The following is a 21594-nucleotide window of genomic DNA, read 5'->3' on the forward strand; positions in this document are numbered from 1 at the left end:
ATGGAAGTTGAATTTTGGAGGGAAAAAGTCCTTAACTTTTATCAATTTCAAACAATACAAATAGACATTCAAATTAATGTTAAATATTAAATTAAATATAAATTACAATTACCTTATAATACAATATTACTCTACTAAATTAAATATTTTTAAATTGTAAAATTCAAGTTTAATTCATAAAAAAGTAATATGAAATAAAATAAATACGAAAATTTCAGGGGCCACTTGCAGACGTGCCAAATTAAAGTTAAATATAATTAAATAAAATTACAATTAAATTATAATGCAATATTACCAGACTGAATTCAATTGAAAAATATTTTTAAATTGTAGAATTTTAGTTTAATTCATTTATTTTTTTTTTTTTTTTTTTTTTTAATATGAACTAAGATAAATAAATACGAAAATTTCAGCGGCGACTTGCAGTCGAACACGCCAAGTGAAAGTTTTGTTTTGTCTTGCGTTGTGGCAGAGGAGGAAATCGACGTGGTGACGGTGGGCCGCTGCGCGTCATCCCGCCAGCTGAAGCAGGAGGAGGAGGAGGAGGAGGAGGAGGAGGAAGAGGAGGAGCAACGCCGCGCTCTCCGGCGCCACCACTTTGAGATCCAGCTGCAGCACAACTACGCCGCTCGGCGCCCGGCCTCCCCGCCGCCGTCCAACAAGCGCTCCCGCGCGCACCACGCCTCGTCGTCCGCCCGCCACCGCCGCCGCCATCATCATCATCATCATCATCACCCGGCCGAGACGGAGGACGAGGAGGAGCGTCGGCGCACGCACAACGTGATGGAGCGCCAGCGGCGCAACGAGCTGAAGAACTGCTTCGTGCGCCTGCGCGACAACATCCCCGAGCTGTCGCTCAACGACAAAGCGTCCAAGGTGGTCATCCTGAAGAAGGCCCGCGACTGCATCCACCACCTGGAGGACGGCGCCCGCCGCCTGCAGGCCCGCCACGACAAACTGCGCGCCAAGCAGGAGGAGCTCAAAGCGCGACTGCGCCAACTCCGGACGCTCGCCCGCTCCTGAACACACACAAAAAAAAAAAGAGGAGGGACTTGTTGTTTAGTTTTTGTTTTTTTGTACAAAAAAGAATTGCCATGTTTGCTTTCAGGAAGGACAAAGTTGAGAAATGCGCACAAAGTTGAACGTTTGACGAGACTTGACACATTGCGATGCCTTGACTGCTGACTGTTTTGACGACACGCGAACGAGGTCAGTTCATGTTGGTGAAACGTGAACATGCATCACTCAAAAAAACAAAAAGAAAAAGTTTGCAATTTTGATTGTGGAATTTCAGGGTGAAGCTGAAAAATGAGACTGGAGGAGTCACAGAAAGGCGTACAAGCCAGCTGGGAACAGTGGCGTGCAAACGGGGGGGAACGAGGGGACATTGGCCCCCGATCACATTTTTTGCCTTACCCTGAAGTTAAAGGTCAAAATTGCATTATTACGAGTGGTGTATTCAGGATGTCTTGTAGCCATAGCAACCAGCAACCCCTCTGCTGTCACATTTTGATGGCCTTCAAGTTTTTTTTTTTTTTTTCGGGGGATGGGGGAGAGACACGCCCACTTAGGCGATTCGAACATTTAAAAAAAAAAAAAAAATTGGATCGGCATTTGATTCTTTTTGGGCTGCCAAACTCGTTTTTTGGTCAATTGATGTTGAAAAGTGGAAAATGGTAACAACTAAATATTGAAGTTAACAGTGGACCCCCGCATATTCACTGTTTGGTGTACACAGTCGCACGTTATTCACAAAATCCCCCACTTGTTTGCATTTTTTATTTTTTTTTAAACTGATACTTTTTTTTTTTTTATTCTTTTAGCTTGCAATTTTTATTTTTTGTATATTTTATTTGTTTTTTAAAATCTGATCCATTTATTCTTATTTTCCTTTTGTTAAACCTTTATAAATATAATTGAATTCAGTCCTGAATTTGGGGTCCACTGTTCAACAATTTTTTTATAATTTTTTTTTGTGTGCGTCTATGGTGGAGAAAGAAATGTTTGTAATATTTGTATAAACATGAAACAAAACAATTCTACCACAAATCTTACACCAAAATGAAAATAGGTTTTTGCAAACAAAATATGATGACACTTTATTTACTTGGGTGGGCCCCGGCGCCTCGAGTTTGACACCCGCGCTATAGATTTTTATTTTTTTATTTTTTGGTGACTATCCGGCAGGAACACTGTGATCCTTGTGTTTTCGTACTTCCTGTTTTTGGCGGCACGTTCCACTTTTCGAACTGTGCCGGGACCACTCGCTGACATTCCCTGTTGACGAAACAGGAAGTAGCTGCTGTGATCCTCTCTGGTTGATCCTGTGCAGAATTTTTGGTCGGGATTAATTAATGCTTCGTCGTTCCCAGGAAGTTGCTCATCGAAGCAAAAAAAAAAAAAAAAGAAAAAGACGGCAGGGATGAGTTTGAAAAGCTACCTCCGCCTCAGACCCCTCAACCGTGTCCACCTTTGCAATGCCGGTGGCTAAAATACTGTACAGATTATTTTTTTTAATGTACTTTTTTTTTTTCCCTTTTTTTCTCAATTGTATCATAAATTATTTTCGGTTGTGTTTTTTCCCAGGGGTTCGTTTGTCCGTATGAAATTTTGAAGTTTTGAAATATGTTTTTTTTTCACCAGCACTTTTTTTTTTTTTTTTATATATATATATTTGAAAGTTTGAAATTGAAAGTGCGAGAGTTGGCAAATGTGTCTGCTTGGATTGTCTACACACAAATACAGATTTTTTTGTATTGTGCTTTTTTTTTTTTCTCGCTCTCAAAATGTTCAGCAATATATAAAGTTCTCAAAAAGTATGATTTTTGTGGTGTTCCCATATTTTTCTCAAAACTCCAATAAGATAAAATGAATGAGACACTTTTGACATCACATATTTCGAACACAACAGAATACGAAGTCCAAATATATGCCAAAATTTTGAAACAAGCTTTTGAAGAAGCATTTTTTTTTTGCATTTGCAAGCGTTTTGAACCAACGTCAGCGCTTTATTCGTCATTTGAGATGGAGAATGTGACGTCACGGGGGGGAATTTTGCCACCTCCAAACTTTCTCCCCTTTGCGTCGTCTGGTGCTTTCCCTCATTTGCATCCGCTGAGCGGGTGACCGCGTTTCACCGCTTTTCAGTGGCGGCCCCAAGCAAGAAGTATAACTTAGTACGTCGTTTTGAAATTGCGCATCTTCAATAACACAATCACCATTTAATTGTGCTTCATTCAAGTGACTTGTTTAAGAATTCCAAGAGATTCAGAAAATAGGAAAATAAAAATACTAATCACATGGTCGTTTTAAAAAATAAAAAATAAAAAAAGCCTTACTATCCATGACCGTTTTAACTTATTAAACATTGTTTAAAAAAAAACACTTTACTGTGCATGGTCATTTACAACAACAAAAATCAGCCTTTTACTACACATGGTCGTTGAAAAAATAAAAGATGCCTTACTATGCATGGTCAATTTTTTTTTTCTTAACGCCTTACTTAAAAAAAATGCCTTACTATACATGGTCATTTTTTTTTTCTTAACGCCTTACTATACATGGTCATTAAAAAAAAAAAGCCTTACTATACATGGTCTTTTTTTTTTTTTTTCTTAACGCCTTACGATACATGGTCATTAAAAAAAATGCCTTACTATAGATGGTCATTTTTTTTTTCTTAACGCATTACTATACATGGTCATTAAAAAAAACGCCTTACTATACATTGTCATATTTTATTTTTTATTTTTTTAACACCTTACTATGGTCATTTAAAAAAAAAAAATGCCTTACTATACATGGTCATTAAAAAAATATCTTACTATACATGGTCAATTATTATTATTTTTCTTAACGCCTTACGCGTGGTACATGGTTCCTTTTAAACGTAAAAATAAATATTTTACTATACATGGTCGTTTAAAAAAATGTACTATACATGGTCATCTTTTATAAAATGCTTTACTATACATGGTCGTTAAACAAAATGCCTTATACATGGTCATTGATTTTATTTTTTTTTAAACGCCTTATACATGGTACATGGTTGTAAAAAAAACAAACGAAAGAAACTTACTATACATGCTAATTTTTTGTTCCTTTTAAACCACTTACTATATTGTCATTTAAAAAATAATTTTACTATACATGATCGTTCAAAAAAAAAGTCTTTATTGTGCATGGTTGTTTTAAAAAAAAAAAAAAAAAAGCCTGACTATGCATGGTCGTTTATTAAAAAAAACCCAAAAAAAACTATTATACATCCAGTTTGAAAGGTTTTGAACTGGGGCTAATGTTTGAAGGTACGGTTTTAAACCAGGGTTAGGGTTTTAAATTTGAGGTTATGTTTTCAAAGAAGGGTTTCAAACTAGGGTTCGGGTTTTAAAGTATGGTTTCAAAGACTGGTTTGAGTTTCAGGGTTGAGGTTTGGTTTCAAGTTAGCGCTTGCGTTACTGCTGTCTGGATTGTCCTTCCCCCTCCGCTGGGATGGCTGTAAAAGTCATTAAAGCAACCGCCCCCCCCAACGACCCCCCAAAGGCACTCGCATTCCCACCCAACCACATAAAACCCCCCCACCCCCACCGCTTCTGACAATCAGCCATCTTGTTTTGGGGGAAACCTGGCCAGCTGTGTTTGCTCGCCACTGTTGCGTCAGAACATTTTGAAACAGGAGGCGGAGCCATGCTGGGAGACCTGCAGCGAGATTCGGGAAAATCCAACATGGCGGCGCCGTGTCTCCCATCTGGCACCACTGCGACTTTCAACTTATTAAAGTCACTTTCATTTAGGTTTGTGGGAGCAGAAAGGAATTGCACTCCTTCGCCATCTTTTCTATGATTTTCTCAGTTTTTATCAGATACAAACTTGCTCCAAAAATACAAAATGATCTGCAAGTGAAAAAATATGGTTAAGAAACAAATTCCAACACTTCGGGGTACGCTCCAATTGCCTGTTGTAGCTAACTCATTTGCTCCCAAAAACGTATAAATACGTTCTATTTTAAATATTGCCATGCTTTTTTTTTTTTTTAATGCTAGAGCATAAAGAAGGCTTTGATGCAGCATCTGAACTGAAGAGAATGCTTGAAGCAATGGTAGTTTAGACAAAAACGTCCTGTAGGTGGCAGCAGAGTATAAGAGATCAACCAGGGCCATGTTTCCCCTCCCCACTATTTTAAACAGATTTGTGAATAATGATGAAACTTAGCTATATTCTAATGCTAATCGCTGCAAAACTGAAACCGACGAGCTGCGTTCGAGCACTCGAGCGCAAGACCGGCCAGTCGTTGCAGTACAACCGCGTCTTCTTTAAAAATGTGAATAGGATGGTTGCTCAATTCTTCAATAAACATTGAGGGTGGGGGTGGTGGGGCCCCGCCTGGTTGGGTGAGGCCCCGCTGGTCGCCCCCTCTTAACTCACTTCACTAGTTTTGCACAATGCACTTTGTAAATAGACACCTCGGGCACACAACACATTCCTTGGGGGAGACCACCATCTTCGCCCTGCAAACTCCCCTCCAATTTTCATGCACCTCACAACCAGCTTCGGATGGTGAACTAAGCAGTGCTGTGGTCCCCCATATGTGCCCCCCCCCCCCCCCCATTCTTTTAATGCACCACACGCACTTGTTTATACACTGGGTGGGGTCACATTCATGGTGGAGGGGCAGAGTTCAGTAACAGGGTAAAAAAAAACAAAAACATTTTGAAAGAAAGTCAAGGAATGAGCAGGGCCCCCCCCCAAAAAAAAGACCCCACCCTCGACTTCTCTGCTAGTGCGACCCGTTTATGGGAAGTGAGACCACAAGTGAAGGTGTTCGTATTTGGGCGTGAGTGAGAAAAGTGCTAGCAAGCGCATCTCCGTGGAAACAAGCTTGAGAGAAGTGCAAAAAAAAAAAAAAAAAAAAAACATCAGCGATTATGCTACTGATGCCCTCACAGGTAGGCAAGGAGAGCCGCAGTCGCCCTTGTTGAAGTTGATGCGTGGGGGCTGTTGCACATCAAACCAAAGTCACGCCTCGTCCCTGCGTCCACACCGTGAACCATTCACACGTCGGCGGCAATCATAAATACGCCAGCAGCTTCACGACGACTTCACGTTTGCTTGGAAAACGGCGGAAAAGGGGTCAGAAATGGCACAACTTGGGAAAACAAATGGCACCTCCGACAGTGTAAACGGGACTGCTGGCTGTAAAAATGAGCTTCTTTTCTGTAAAATGGTTTCAAGTGGGAACGTGGTTATCATTCTGATTCTTTAATTAATATCAATGACGACTACTTCTTCATTTGATACCTTAACACCCGACGTTATGAGGTAAGTGTCCGCGTTAGAAACCTCCAGTGACATCACAACCATCATTTTGTCTTTCTTGGGTATCGAGCTTCAGAGAAAACATTTTTTGATACTCGGGTCTTGCAATTTTCTTGATATTATAAGTGGAATTGTCACGTTTAAATGTCCACACTGTCATAGCAAAATATCAACTAAAAGTACTAAAAACCCGTCTAAAATTTCAAATATGTTTACGACAAACAGTGCACAGCTTACTAACTGAATCAAATTGCTAAGTGAAAGTCTTCCACATGCTCATAAAATCATCCAAAAATGCTCACAAATTGAGCTGTTTCTTCATTATCGGCTTGTGGGGAACGCATTTGAAAAACCCCCCAAAACAAAATGTGGGATCTTGACCAATACTGCAATTCCAACAGCAGAAAATCTATTTTGTGTAGTTCAGTTTTCATTTGAATCGAAACTGTTATGGGGACGTCTCAAAAGCGTAATGCTACACGGATGCTAGCATGCTAACATATGGCAGCGGCAAATGGTGACAGCCACAGTGGCTGGTTTGCCAAAGGATGAGTGCACAGCTGCAACAAACATACGCACACGCACTGTGGTGACACATGTATGAAAAATGACAGTTAGCTTCCAAGTTCTAATGGAGACCTAGCTAGCTTGATAGCTAACTGTCTGTCTGTCTGTATAGCTAGCTAGCTGTCTGGCTAACTAGCTAATTAACGGTCTGTCTGTCTGGCTAGCTAGCTAACTTGTCTGTCTGTGTAGGCAGGTAGCTAGCTAGCTAGCTAGCTAGCTAGCTAGATAGATAGATAGCTAGCTAGTGTGTGCGCGCACAGAGGGCTCCTTCACGTGGACGTGAACGGCAGCGACAGACGAACGGCCTTTCGCTGGCGAAGATGAAACGTGTTTCTTTGCTATGAAATTTATCGGACTCAAGCGCACACGCTGCAGCTGTCTCCTATTGACGTGAAAGGCTTTGCAGTATTATTTTATGACCCCCGTAACACGCGTGTGGCATCTTTTTTTTTGACATCTATAGAAATATGGACACGTGAAAAGTGAATTTCGGAGCAAATTATTAAGTGGAAGCGGAAGCTCACCGCTTGGGCTCTGAGGCGATAACCTGCCTTTGCTGGGTTTTGTGTGAAAGGCACAGGCTGGTATTGTGTCCTGTTACTGCAGTAAATTCAGTCGCACTCTGTCTGTGTGAAAGGGACGGACAGACAGACAGGTAGCTAGCTAGCGAGAAGGCGCAATCATCTTTGCGTTTGACTTCCAAATGTGCTCCCCTTTTAAAAAAAAACCAAACAAAGTTCCTGCTGGTGATCTCTCGGGGGCCCCTCAGCAGGGGGTCCGGCTGCCACAGTGACAAAGATAAGGTCAGACACGGCGTTGAAACGGAGGTGAGAAAGGGTGGCTGGGGAGGGGGCGGGGCCAGGAAGTCCAAGCGGCTTGAATGCGGCTCCACAGGATCAGCTGATGCGCCATCATTGACGAGCCCCTTCCCCCTTCACCCCTCCCCCTTCGGAATGCAACCCGGCACCATTCATAGACCAAACTGGAGTGACTCCTAATCTAGTAGTGGGGACACCATCACTGTCAGGCCTTAATCCAGCCCCAGGGGGTTTCGGGGGGGTGCATATGAGGGAGTAAAATGCGGGGGTCACCGATTAATGAGCTGAAATCCTCAGCGGGTCAAAGGTCTTTGAAGGATCCACTTCCGGCAAACAAAGGAGTCTTGTTCTTCGGGACCCCCGACGCCTCCCGCGGAGGCCCCCGCTTTCGGGATTCAATGCGGAATCGTCCGACTAATCTTCGGCGCCGGCGTCAAGCGTTAAATGCAATTAGCTTCGGCCAATCGGGAGGAGGCGCTTTGGAGGCTCGCTTACGTCCGACACGTTTGAACGTCGTCACGGCCGCTTAGCGTTTTCGACGGCGAGCATTTGCATGACAACAAACATTTGAAAAGGGGATTCGAGACATTTTGTGAAAACTTCAGTCTCACCATTTTTGTGTAACATTTGTGGCTAGCAACAAGCTACACTGACTTGAGTTACGAGCTTCATTTGTATTTGTGACAATCAAAAGACTCTCAAAACAGCTGCCCCCATTGAAATGAATGGAAATGCCGTTAATCCGTTCCAGCAACAACAAAAATGTTTACGATATGTTTGTAATGGGGAAATATAGAGCTAATATAGCTATAATATTATACTTCATAAAAACAGAGTAATAATTAGGATGTGTGCTCCTAATGCAAATAGAAATTTAGGGAGTCCTCAAGTTACGGACGAGTTCCCTCCCTACACTGGCCAAGTAACCCGAATTTCACCGTTAAATTCGATATTTACTTCAAAATACTTTTGTACAGTAATTAAATAAAAACATATTTGTGCCACCTGGAAGATGGCGGAACCAACATTTTGTGTTTCCGCACGGACATTCAATGCTGACGGACGGCAAAGCGGAGCAAACACGAACATGTGACGTGCCTGATGGCGAGCCGACCTGCTCGATGGACGCCCCCTGCTGGAGGTAACAACCAAGGTTATTTTAGTTCACTAAAACTAACAAACATATTTCGATAACGAAATAAAATAAAAACGAAAATGCTTTTACAAAAATGAAAACGAACTGAAACTACATTTTATGTTTACAAAACTAACTAAAACTATAATTACAGCAAAAATGTGCTCCATTTTCGTCTTTGGTAATTAATTTAATGCATGAGCCGTCGGGGATGATTTTTAATGTGATTTATTTTTTATATGAACCGGAATGAGGACGTTTGAAAGTGTGTCACACACAAGTGACGTCATCTCGCAGCAGCCATATTTAGATATTGAAAGCAGCACATTTAAAAAAAAAAAAAAAGTGTTTGATTTCCATTTGTAGAGTTCTAGCACCCTCTGGTGGCTAGTTTTTTAGTGCAGTTTAATTTTCACAAGGCATGTTTTGGCCCTTCTATGTTTAAAACGGTCAGATGAAATGAGTGACCTGAGTCAATATGTGGAGGAAGTCAATATGTGCGTACATTAGTAAGGAAGTGCCTCAATATTACGTGTTATATTATATTGCAGATTGTTTATATGCATTGCTGTCATGTACAAAAATACAATATTGTGTTTTGTTTTGTTTTTTGAGTATGAGCTCTTTTTTCCCCCACAATATCGCCAACCTCGCCACAATCTCGTGATAATTATCGTATCGTGACCTTCATATCGTATCGTGATGTTTGGATATTGTTACATCCCTAACAGGTAATACATTTAAAAAACAAAACAAAACAAAAAAACACTAAAACTAAAACTAATACTGAAACTAACTACAACTAAACTAAAACTACGCATTTATTAAATAACTAAAACTAATAAAAACTAAGAGAAAAACCCTGAAAACAAATTTAAACTAACAATTAAAAAAAAAACTAAATTCAAAACTACAACAACACAAGTTGAAATAACTTTAAAAATGGCGTGATCACTGCGGGAAATTCACCGCAAAAGAAGTCGCGACGGACGAGGCACGGGCGCCGTAAATTCGAAACGCCGTACGACGTAACTCCACGACTCCTTATATAGACATAAGTGGGCGTGTGCTTAGAAAAACGCGTCCGCCCCCCCCGAATTGATCGTAATCCAGATGTGGCGGCGCGTCGGCTCGAATTCTTCCGCTGTAACGTAAGAAGAACGTGAGAATCTGAGAACAACGTGAACAGATGGAACGTCAAACTTATTTCATGTGGGCCACACGCACGCACACGCACACACATTCGATATTTGAGCGAGAAGCAGACATTTTTTATTTTTTTTTCCCCCCCCTGGAATGTGTCCCACTGCCACCCATATAGAACACCAGCGCCTTTCCAAAAGAATGCTATAGAAAGTGAAGGAGGGGGGCGGAGCTCGGGTGGGGGTGGTCCTTATAGCCTCTATAATGTGAGGGGCCCAAAGTGGTGTGAGGAAATCCCCTCACTCTTCATTATTGTGCCGTCTTGTCGTGAGCGGAAACCTTGAAAGCGTCCTGACTGGTAAATCGCCGCTTGCACACATGATCAAACGGCGGCCATTATTTTTGAGGGCCGTGACAGCAGAGATGAAGGTGGACGGAGGGGGTGGGGGGGTCCTCCACATAAGAAGACAACAATAGGTTAAGGCCCCCCCCCCCCCGCACCCCCAAAATCTCTTGTGGGGAGCCGTCTTAACCAATCAAGGTAGAGAGAGCGTCGTTTCAGCAAGTTGACCGCCATTTTGTTTTGTGACGGAATTGTCAAAGACATTTTACTTTTTTTTTTTTTTCTTGCACAATTAGTCAAAATCAAAACAGATAAATCACAAGCATGCAAAGTGTTTCAATTCTTTTGTTTTGTTTTCATTTCAAAATTGAGTCAATTGATATTTTTCTTCAAATTTTTGTTATAGCTACATTCAGTTTTAGTCAAAGTCAAAGAAAAAGCAAACAAAACGATTAACAGGAGTTAACATTTTTATAAAAAATATATATTACAAAAATATTGTTTAGGAACCATATTTATTTATTTATTTATTTATTATGTATTTAAGTATTTTTAAAATGTTTGTCATTCATAATGACTAAAAAATTGAAAATTGCCGCAATTCATTCTCATTTTTGACGCTGCATTAGTTAGCATTTTATTTTTACTTGTGATTATTTCTAAACAAAAAATATTATTAATGTAACTATAATTAATAAACCAATTTTTTAATTAAATTTTTAAAAAACGTTTTATTTTTTTTGTTGTTTTCTTTTTTTGTGTGTGTATTTAAAATAATGATTTTATTAAGTACCGGTAATTGAATTTAAAAAAAGAAGAAGGGAAAAAAAAAAACTCGAGGACTTTTGATAATGAAAAAAACTGGTTTCATGTAAATCAACATCAACTCTGTACTATACAAAAAAAGCAGTCGCAGTTTTTTCTTTCAGGTTTCTAATAGGCTGAAACAGCCTTTCAGCTATGAGCATTTAAAGTTGTTTTTTTCTTTTTTTCTTTTTTTTAGATGTGTGCGCGCTGCTGCGGGAGGCCACTGGAAAGAAAACTTCAAACAAAGAGAATATGAAAATGGAAAAAAAAAAACAAAAAAAAACGTTTTGACTAAGAAAATAGTCTTGGCGAAGCGTCGACAGTTGGACTAAAATGCAATGCGGTCGCAAGCAAATGAACACAAGCGATGCAAAACAGCTGTCGCGCAGTCAGTCTCACTTCTTGGTGAACAGTGTTGCCACAGTTACCTTGAAAAAGTAACTTAGTTACTTTACTGATTACTTGGTTTTAAAAGTAACTAAATTGCGTTACTGATTACTTGATTTTAAAAGTAACTAAGTTAGATTAAAAGTTACTTTTTTAGTTACTTTCAGCAGCTGCCGATAACACCATCTCAACATAAAAATAATGCAGTAGAAACGGAGTTCCAAATACTTTATTGAAAGTGCATTTTTAACATGAAAATAAAGGTTTTTTTTATGAAAAACAAAATAGGCAGTCTCTCTTGACTTCTTGTAACGTAAATACTTTTTATAAAACAAAAAATAAAAATCTATCCAGGTTGAAAATGAAAATCCCCTAAATTCCTCTATTGTTTGTTTGTTCCGCTATTCCAGTGTGTACACATGTATCAGTTTAAATATTTATTAGTAGTTATTGACAGTTATAATTGTTTTTTGGTTTGTTTGGTTTTTTTCTTCAAAATAAGGATCAGGAAAACAAAAGGTTGATAATTTAATGTTAAATATAAATATTTAACCTTTAGACAGACACCAACACAATTAAACAGAATATTTGCACATTGTGAAGTATTTCAGAAACATAAATTTAAGACATGAAATAAACCTACCGTCCAGCCAAAAGAAATATGAAGCCACCTTATGGAACAATAAATCTATCAAACACATTTTAACCACTTAATATATGCAAAAATATTTCCAAAAGTTCATTTCCCTTTTTAATCAACAATTTTTGTATTTAACAATTGTTTTTTCTTTTGTCATCACTTTCATTTTTGGTTAATGTATGACATCTTTTTTTGTTTTTTTAATCTGAGACACGATGATGACCACAGAATCACTACTGTTTATATTTTGTTTTTTGGGCTGTCGTAATCGCGGGCACGTCTCAGTTCTCCTATCTGCTGCTCATGCTAGTTGTAGACATTGACAGAGAGCCACAAACTGAGAAATGAGATACTTGCAGTGTGCTTTTAGCTTAGCTGGTGTGTTGGCTGTGGGACATACCTGTGTCGTTTGAATCCATGCATTGGATCGTCACGGGAGTTATTCTTTTTGGCTCGCGCGCAGTACCAACGCCGGCCCGGGACATACAAGTGCACCGAGAGGACTCGATAGCCATGGGAAATACCGAGATGTACGGCACCGGCTTCTGCTAACTGTCTCCATTTGTATGTTGTCACTCGTTGCGCGCGCGCGCGCCGTGTCGCGAGCACGGAAACACGGAAGTAGCTTGAATGGTGATGCTACTGAAATGTAAACAAAACAAGTAGAGCACGGCGCAGAACTCTTGCTATTGTTATGAAAACCATAAAGCCTCACTCGTAACCGATACGGTCGTTTAGCTCCCCTTGACGAACGATGGTTCGGTCGAATCGTTTTTTTGTTCCACCCCTACTGAAAACGTAACTTGTCTGACGTCACTCCCCCTGGCGAGAGGGCGGAGACGACCTCATCCCATAATGCTTCACGGACCAGTTGAGGATGGAAATAAATTATTTTTTTTTACCACTTTTATGGTCCATAATGCACACTTTTTTTTGTTGTGTTGTGTGCCTGTTGGTTAATAAAACTAGTAGTAAAAGTATCATCACTTTTGTTTTGAATGTGCAAACCATTCATGACCAGACCATGGCTGAATTCAGTGTGGTGATCAATGACTTCTGCCTCATCTTCGTAGTTAGCAATAGTTGCTTGTGACTGTTACAACTGTGAGATAGTTTGCCTTCTTCATGAAAATGTGGAGTAACGCATTGATTCTCTGGACAGTAACTTTAATCAGACTACTTTGTAGAATAAAGTAACGCGTTAGACTATTAGTTACTTTAGAAAGCAACTTTTTTGAGTAACGCGTTACTAAGTAACGCGTTACCGGCAACACTGTTGGTGAACTCGCCATTTCCAAGAATCGCACACGCACGCACGCACGCACATCGGAAGCGAGTTCATGCGGTTCATTATAGTACAGCGCGTATGCATGCAATGCAATGTGTGCATGCGTTGACGCGGCGCGCGAGGGCCCATGTGTGACTGTTTGCCCCGCCGGCCAATGGCCTGAGAGGGAGCTCTGCTATCAGCCAATCGGGAAGCAGCTTGACGTTCCACATGGAGAAGGAAAGAAAAGCGCTGTAGCCACTCATGGAAAATGGGGAAGAAAGATTCAATCTGAAATACTCATTTGAATGGTTAACTCATTTGCTGCCAAAAAGGGATAAACACGTTGTATGTTAAATATTTTAAGTATCCCAAAAACGTATTTATACGTTTTTTTTGTTTTGTTTTGTTTTTTTGTTTTTTTAATGCCAGAGCATACAGAAGGCTTTGATGCAGCCTCTCAACTACAGAGAAAGGTTGAAGAAATGGTAGTAATTACATAAACGGCCAGCAGGTTTGCAGCAGAGAAAACAAGCTGTTTCCCCACAATTCTAAACAGATTTATGAATAATGAGCAAACTTAGCTATATTCTAATGTTATTTGGTGTGAAACAAAAAAAAGATAGAAACATCCTTTTTTTCCCTGACTAAAGAAGAGACTCAAACCTTTCTTTTGGTGGGTTCCATGTTTTTATAGCAATAGAACACAATATTCTGGGGGCCTTGCAAAATCAGTCAAAAGCCAGTAAATCAGACAGAAGTGAAGGGGATTGCGAAATGTGAAAATGGCTGCCAGTGAATGATTTTATAAGGAAGCTATTTTTAAAAAAATTTTGTGCTAATATGTCTGCTAAGAGAAGCTTTACGAGATGCTAACCGTCAACTGGCTAATTTTTATAAAAGTTTGAGATGTGGCCACTGTGTGATAGCAAGCAGTCAACTCCGCTATCTTAGGAAAGGCCACCTAGCTTAATGCTAGCAAACCGCGCAAAACGCCACAGGCGTCATAACGAATTGCAGTGATGTCTTATAACCAGCAACGGATATTTCAACACAAACATTGGGAGCCACGCATCGAAAAATAACACAACAATAAAAACCTCTGCGAAGAATGACAACCATCACGACACAAACGCTCACACTAATTTACGATTGAGAATTTTCAGCTAAGCTAACATGTTTTGGCAGCATCAGAGGTGGCCGAAGAACGCCAAGAAAAACCTAGCTGAGATTCAAACCAAGAACGTCAGGCTGTGAGGCGGACATGACAACCACTAGGCCACCGGTGATGTCCCAAAATGTTACAAAACACAAAAACTGAACACGAGATTCAAACTGAGAACCTCTCGACTGTGATGCGCTAACGGTTAGCGGCTAACCACTAGTCCACCGCGCGAACCCAATCTTGTTCTTTACAGTGATTCGTCGACAGAAAATGTACGCGATGTCTTGTAAACAAACCCTGCGTGTGCGCGCGCGTGTGAATATTGACACGACGCAGGAAGCGCGAGAACGTTTGCCGGTTAACCGCGGGCACGTGGGCGTCGCTCAGGTCGTTGGAGCGACAGCTGTAAAGCGGACAAACGCCGTGACGGGAAACTGTGACGATTGGTCTCCTTTTTGTCAACAACATAAAAAAAAGAAAAGAAAAAAAAGAACGACCGTATGAGAGAGCGAGCGCGCCGTGACTACCATACAACAGGAAGTAACATTTTTTTGTTCTGCCGCGGCTGCTTGAACATGAAAAGTAGTCAGATGTTTTCAGAAACAAAAAGTTGCTCGTTGGGTATTTATAGCAACCACATTAGCTTAATTAATGCTAACAAACAATGTAAAATATAAATATTCACAGGCATATATATATATACAAGTTATGAAAATCTTCTTCGTGCCCGTCTCACTGTCTGTTATACTGCCCCCACGTGGCCAAGGTGCATACAGCAGAAAGAGCAGCACAATTTCCTTTGAACGGTTTTAATTCAGTGCAGTCGATTTCAACATTATTGTTTTTCATAAGGCACAATAATGTGTTTATGAATTTTAAAGGGATAGTTGATTCATTGAACAATTTTCAGCAGTGAAAAGTTCATATTTTGTCCAGAACCAATTTGAAAACTTCAGCATTTTTTATGTACAATTAATACCTTTAAAAAGTAATTTTTCTACTTGCTGTCGACTGATGATGACATCACCTGTGCTGAGCAAGAACGACCCATCATGTTTTTCTGTGTTTGGTCAGCAATCTGAGCCATGATTGGTCGTGACCTACTTCCTCAGCACAGGTGATGTCATCATCAGTCGCCAGCAAGTTAAACAATTTTGTTTTTAAAGGGATACTTTAGACTCATTGCAAAAGATAATATTTTAATTAATGTACTTTTATAATGTAATTTTTCTACTTGCTGTCGACTGATGATGACATCAGGTGTGCCGAGGAAGTAGGTAACGACCAATCATGGCTCAATTTACTGACCAAACCCAGAAAACAGGTGAGCCATGATTGTCTGTTACCTACTTCCTCAGCACAGGTGATGATGTCATCACCAGTCGACAGCAAGTCGAAAAAATACTTTTTAAAGGTAAAAATAATGAAGTTACCACATTAATTAGAGACAAAATATTAACTTTTTACTGCTGAAAATGGCTCAATGAGTCAAGTATCGCTTTAAGGGCTTTTTTTGGGGGTGGAGTGAATAATTTTGAGTTTTTGTTTTTTTTAAATCAGTCAGGATCGTCATCAGAATAAGAAAGTAAATCCGGAAAAAATTGAAATAATAATGACTTTATAGCGTAATATAATATTTAAATGAATAATAATAATAATAGCTTAAAAATATCATAAAAATATTTCATAATACTGCATACTCGTCGCCTTTGGACTATAAAGACCGGCAGTTGCGACGGAGCCCATAAATGCGCAAACGTGACACGAATAAAACCTCTCTTAATCTCCTTGCTGGAGGTAATAAAGCCGAACAGATGAGGTTAGCTGCTGACACGTCGCTTTTGTGGGTCTTCACCCCCCCCCCACTTTGATATTCTGCACAGATGGTCTACATTCCTTTTTATGGCTTATCATACATACACAAACGACAACAGCGTGAAATAACTGGAAATCCTTCCTGCGCTCGTTTCTGTCCTGATTGCTTTTTTTTTTTTTTTTTTGCGGGAGCGACAGATGCGTCCGTTGCAAGCAAAAGTGGAAACACGTGCGCGAAGACCAACCGCTCTGCGGGGGAGTCAATGCGTCCTTTTACGCTATCGCACACACACACAGTGATGACTCAACGCACGCTTTCGTTTTCCACCTCTTTGAGGCCCAGCCTGAGAAGAAAGCTTGTTTTTTATATTTGGGTTAAATGTCATCTGTCATGCACGAACGTAGGAGGCCCCGGGGACGAGCCGGGACACGCTGGAGAGAGAGATTGGATTTTGAGGAAAGACGGGAGAGGGAAGTTCTGCTGCCCCTGCGACCCGACCCAGCAGGGACGGACGGACGGATGGACGTCTGCTGCTGCATTATGAATTGTTGTTATTCTGCACCCAATCAAAGTAGACCCCACCCCCCTATCATGTTATGGGGCTGTTATGTTCTGGGGTTGGATCCCAAAAACGCAGACACAAAGAAGATTTCAACTATTTATTCACATCGAGAGGCGTGGAACAAACTTGACGAGACGAGAAACAACGAGAGTTGCACAGAGGAACAGAGGTAACAATCCGACAAAAAAACACACTTCTCAGACAGGCTTATATAGACAACGAATTGATCTGATTGGCTGTGGCTAGACATGTGGGTAACAGGACTGACAAGGTATTATCTGATTGGCTGTTGACCAGATAAAGAGATTAAAGATTCCTGACATCACGTAACTTAAGACCAGTTGAAACTAGATGCCGATCACATCGGTTCAAAACAGACACTTGACCTCACGGTCATGACCCAAACATAGCCCTTGCATAACCCTAGTCATGTAAAGTAAATCAAGATGATTTACTGTCAAATTAAACCAAAAACAAGCAAAACACACAACTATATCTTACAAAAGGCTGTTAGCTTAATGCTAACGCACAATGCAAAAGGCCATAGACGGGCTAACAGAACTAGCAATAATGTGTGGTGTTTATGAATCTTTTAACAACATGCAACATCGGGATGTAACGATATCCAAAAGTCATGATACGATATCACGATAATGATCACGATATTGTGGGGAAGTTGACGATATTTAAAAAAGGTCACAATATTGTAAAAAAAAATCGCTTTTTTTTTTTTTACACTATTGTGAATTTTTTTAATATCGCCAACCTCCCCACATTATCGTGTTAATTACCATATCGTGACTTTCATATCGTGGTGTTTGGATATCGTTACATCCCTAATCATGACGCAAAAATTGTTGAATTTTTTACCTTCAATTTAACTAAAGTATTACTATATACTAGACTGTTTTTCTTTTTCAAAAAATATGTTACAATCTTTTTTGGGGGTGCCCCGACTGGCTTAATGGCATTTGCATACGTTTTAAATGTGTAAAACTGATTTGCAATACAAATGATTTGAGTCATGAATTCAACCGGCGGAGTCAAACTAGCGCAATGCTAAACGCCAAAGCTAACAGGTTAGCGCCAGTTTGGGCGAGCAGTCAAGCGTCGACTGGTTCCCGCGCGGCAGCTTTCGGATGAGCGCCGTCCCGACTGGAATGTTCCGTGCGGCGACGTTAGCCTCACAGCCGCGCATGCAAATCTCAGTCAAATATTGACGCCTCGGGGGGGCGCCTGCGGCGGAACTTGCTGGAATTCGGGCGGGTGGAACGTAAACGATTTAGACCTGAAACTCGTTGTTGCAACTTGGAACGTCTCGCTGATCAAAGTTGCAATTTGATGTTTTTTTTGTTTTGTTTTTTTTAATATATAAGCGGTTCAGAAACGCATTGGATAATTTCCAGGTTGTATTTCATGCAGAAAACGTGTTGATGAAGACATTTTGTTGCGCACACGAGCGAAGGCGTAACGCTCGCCGGCAGTTGCCAATTTTTGGCGATTATGTAACTTTTAGTGTACAGGACAGTCGAGGAACACACGCGAGTCCTCACCGCCGCTTTCCAGGGAATGTGTGTGCGCTTTCCAAAGCGAAACGCACACTTCAATAAATCCGCAACGGGTTGAAAGGTTGCTGGAGTGAAAAACAAACAAAACAAACTGCCACTTTTAATAATATAAAATAAAGATGAAAGCAATAAAACGTGCACATTCACAGAATCTCACAGTTACGATGGCCTCGGCCTTAGAATGGCCAGGTTGAGGGTTCCAATCTTGCCTCATAGCCCTGTCATAGCTGGCAACCAGTCTCAGGTGTACGTACACCTTCCCTTTTTGCCAAAAAAAAAAAAAAGTCAGCTGATAGGACGCCAGCTGACAAAACATTTCAGCTCTCACTTGCCATTATCAACTTTGCTGCTTGTTGCTAGGCAGAATTTGCAAGAACCCCAAAATATATATATGTCACTCACAAGCCACTCAACTGGTTTCCATAGCAACTTAGGGTCGGGGGGAGGCTTCACTGTCCCACTCAGCAGAGAAAGGACAGGAAGATGTGGCAGATATTTTAACACAAGCAACAACAAAAAAAAGCTTCCAATTTAATGATTTTAGTAGATTCAAATCTAAAAGTCAGTACTTGTTGCTAGGCAGAACTTAAAAACAAGCAAAATACACCAGACATAAATATACGCCATCCAGTCAAGTAAAACTATCTTCGTTATTTATTTGATTTATTTTCACCCATTTTGCAACATTACTGATAAAATCACGACTGGAAGTAATCAGGTTTTCTTTTATTACCACACTGCCACCTGCTGGTTCTCGTAGGGCACTGGCCGAGTTGCCCCATATGACGACAGATATTCAAATAGCATCTCGCTCTCTTGAAAATATTTCGATTATTTCAATGGCGTTGTACATGTTTGGTCACATTAACTGTCAAAAAGGTTTTTGAACTTGGACTCATTTTTTGAAATCATCATAAAATCCTGACATTTTAGGCTGTTTGAAAGCGCGATATAAACAATAACGATGACTTGACTTGAGCGTGTAGACTTTTTATATTCACATGTAAACCCAACCGTGAACACCAGAGACCTTTTGTGAAATTAAAATGTAAAAAAATGAAAATGTTTTAAAATGAAAGAAAAAAAACATCTGGTGCTTGACGTTACTGGCCTCTTTACACACAACCATATGGGGGTCATAAAACCCCCCCACCCCCTCCACACAAAACGAGTATGTTAAAACACAGAAGGAATTTGCTGGCAGCTGTTGGTGTCACTCAAACATTTTGCATGCAGTCTAAAGTATACATTCAAACTCACAACACAATCTATCAAAAAGTGAAAACGTTCCTACATGGACGTCACGTCAGGAAGACTTGCGGAAGTCCGGCGTGAAAGTGTCGATCACATCACGTGACTTGGAATGTTGCTTGCGGAATGCCGAATGGGAGGGGGGAGGGGCGGGGGCGCCGCGTAAAAAGTCAAGATGGCACCCGGCTTTATTGTGCATGCTTCTTCATCTTCATCTTCATCTTCATCACCGTCATCATTTTGTGCCGTCGTAATAAATAGCGATCGTATCGCACCGCCGCTACGAACCGGCCCCTCCCCCACTGACCTGTATAGATGACTGGATAGCCGCGAGCCGTTGAAGCCACAGGGCGGCCATCTTGTTACTCCCACCTCGCGAGCAGACTACTGTGCCAACTATACCGTATAAAAAATAAATAAATAAATAAATAAATAAATAAATAAATAAATAAATAAATAAAAAAACTAAAAAATAAAAGTAGACGGTATGTACTGCTTTGAAGAACCCCTTTTTCTCTTATCGCTCAGTTCCTTAGACACCAATATTAGATTTGGAAGATTTGGCATCTTTTGTTGAGTTAATAGTTATAATTCTTTAATTAAAAAAAATACAAGGTTCCTCCTGTACTAAAAAACATCATTAAGCATATGAAGGCAAGTTTTACAATGTCTACCCTGAAGTCCTTGTTACTGTTTAATACATTTAAAACAGCATAAATCATGCTGTTTCTACTAAGACACTCTCTCAAATGTTCTCCAATTTCGATACTGTAAATATATAGCATCGTATGGCGAGAAACGTTTCTTGGGAGGAGCAATATGGCGGCCTCGCAACTACAAAAGTTTTGGCCTATCGGCTATCCAGTCATATATTATTATTATTATTATTATTATTATGTTTATTATCAGTGCCCTCCCCGCTCACCCGTGACGATGGAATGCAACCATCAAGTCACAAGTGAAGACACGAGGAGACAAAAAAAGAGGGACAAACAGGCGAAGGGCATGCGAGACGTGAAGTTCCAAAAGGGACGACGCCAAAGTAGCAAGCAAAACAAGCACACAAATGAAGGAAACAAGTGAATGATAAGATAGGAGGCAACAGAATGATTCAGCAAATAAAGGATTCCAGAAAGTGTCAAAGGAGGCAAAAAGTCACAAGTGAAGTCCACATTAAAAGGAAGTTGGTCAACTAGCGAAAGCTTAAACAAACACACGCGCGGGACTCAGCGTGAAGGAATGAATGGAATACCCCAGCGAGCGCTCCGATTGGCCGAGAGAGTGGACGTGGGCGGGCAGGAATGCAACCATTGGCCGGAAAAGGCGAGCCGGATCGTTTGAACTGCAGCTCGAGCTCGGCACAACAGCTGGCAGGCAAATTTGATATCTCGGTGACTAACGGACTTTTTTTTTTTTTTACATCCGAATGACTAAGAGACTTTTTTTTTTTTTTTCCCCGTCTTTGTTGGCGTCGATGAAGGCAAACATTTAAATGACGGGAAAAGCACACAAACGCAACTCGACCGCTTTTCTTATTCACTCTGACTCACCGGATTCAAGTGATCACACATCACAACAACAACCTGACCTTTCTCACCACAACGCTACCGCGCACACGCGCACACACGCACGACCTTTACTAGCCGGACGAGGACGTAACAGACAGCACAAGTAGTGAAGGACAAAAAGAAAAAGTTGAGCGGCCGACTGGCGAGCGTCCTCGAGACGACCATGTGACAAACGACAGGAATGCTGACGGACCATGTGACCATTGTGGCGCCATTCATTTACACGCGCACACACATCCTGCAAC

At 40.6% G+C, this 21594-nt stretch overlaps 1 protein-coding gene and 1 long non-coding RNA gene across 3 annotated transcripts in view; one reads left to right on the forward strand and one right to left on the reverse strand.

The window, feature by feature from the left end:
- The window catches only part of LOC144024144 (uncharacterized), a 14435-nt gene extending 11616 nt beyond the window's left edge, over nt 1-2819 (forward strand). For both annotated transcript variants that reach the window (XM_077530246.1, XM_077530245.1), the window contains one exon: nt 473-2819. In XM_077530246.1, coding sequence (XP_077386372.1) covers nt 473-1023 — 551 coding nt within the window. In that variant the 3' untranslated portion in view covers nt 1024-2819. The remainder of the gene's footprint in view (nt 1-472) is intronic.
- LOC144024152 (uncharacterized) lies at nt 980-20170 on the reverse strand. The gene is made up of 2 exons (XR_013284690.1): nt 19825-20170; nt 980-1019 (listed from the first exon to the last, which is right to left on the reverse strand). It is a non-coding gene; the product is annotated as an uncharacterized LOC144024152 (long non-coding RNA).
- Between the last annotated feature and the right edge of the window lie 1424 nt (nt 20171-21594).

The sequence above is a fragment of the Festucalex cinctus genome, chromosome 8 (genome assembly GCF_051991245.1).
Source record: "Festucalex cinctus isolate MCC-2025b chromosome 8, RoL_Fcin_1.0, whole genome shotgun sequence".
NCBI classification, from domain to species: domain Eukaryota; kingdom Metazoa; phylum Chordata; class Actinopteri; order Syngnathiformes; family Syngnathidae; genus Festucalex; species Festucalex cinctus.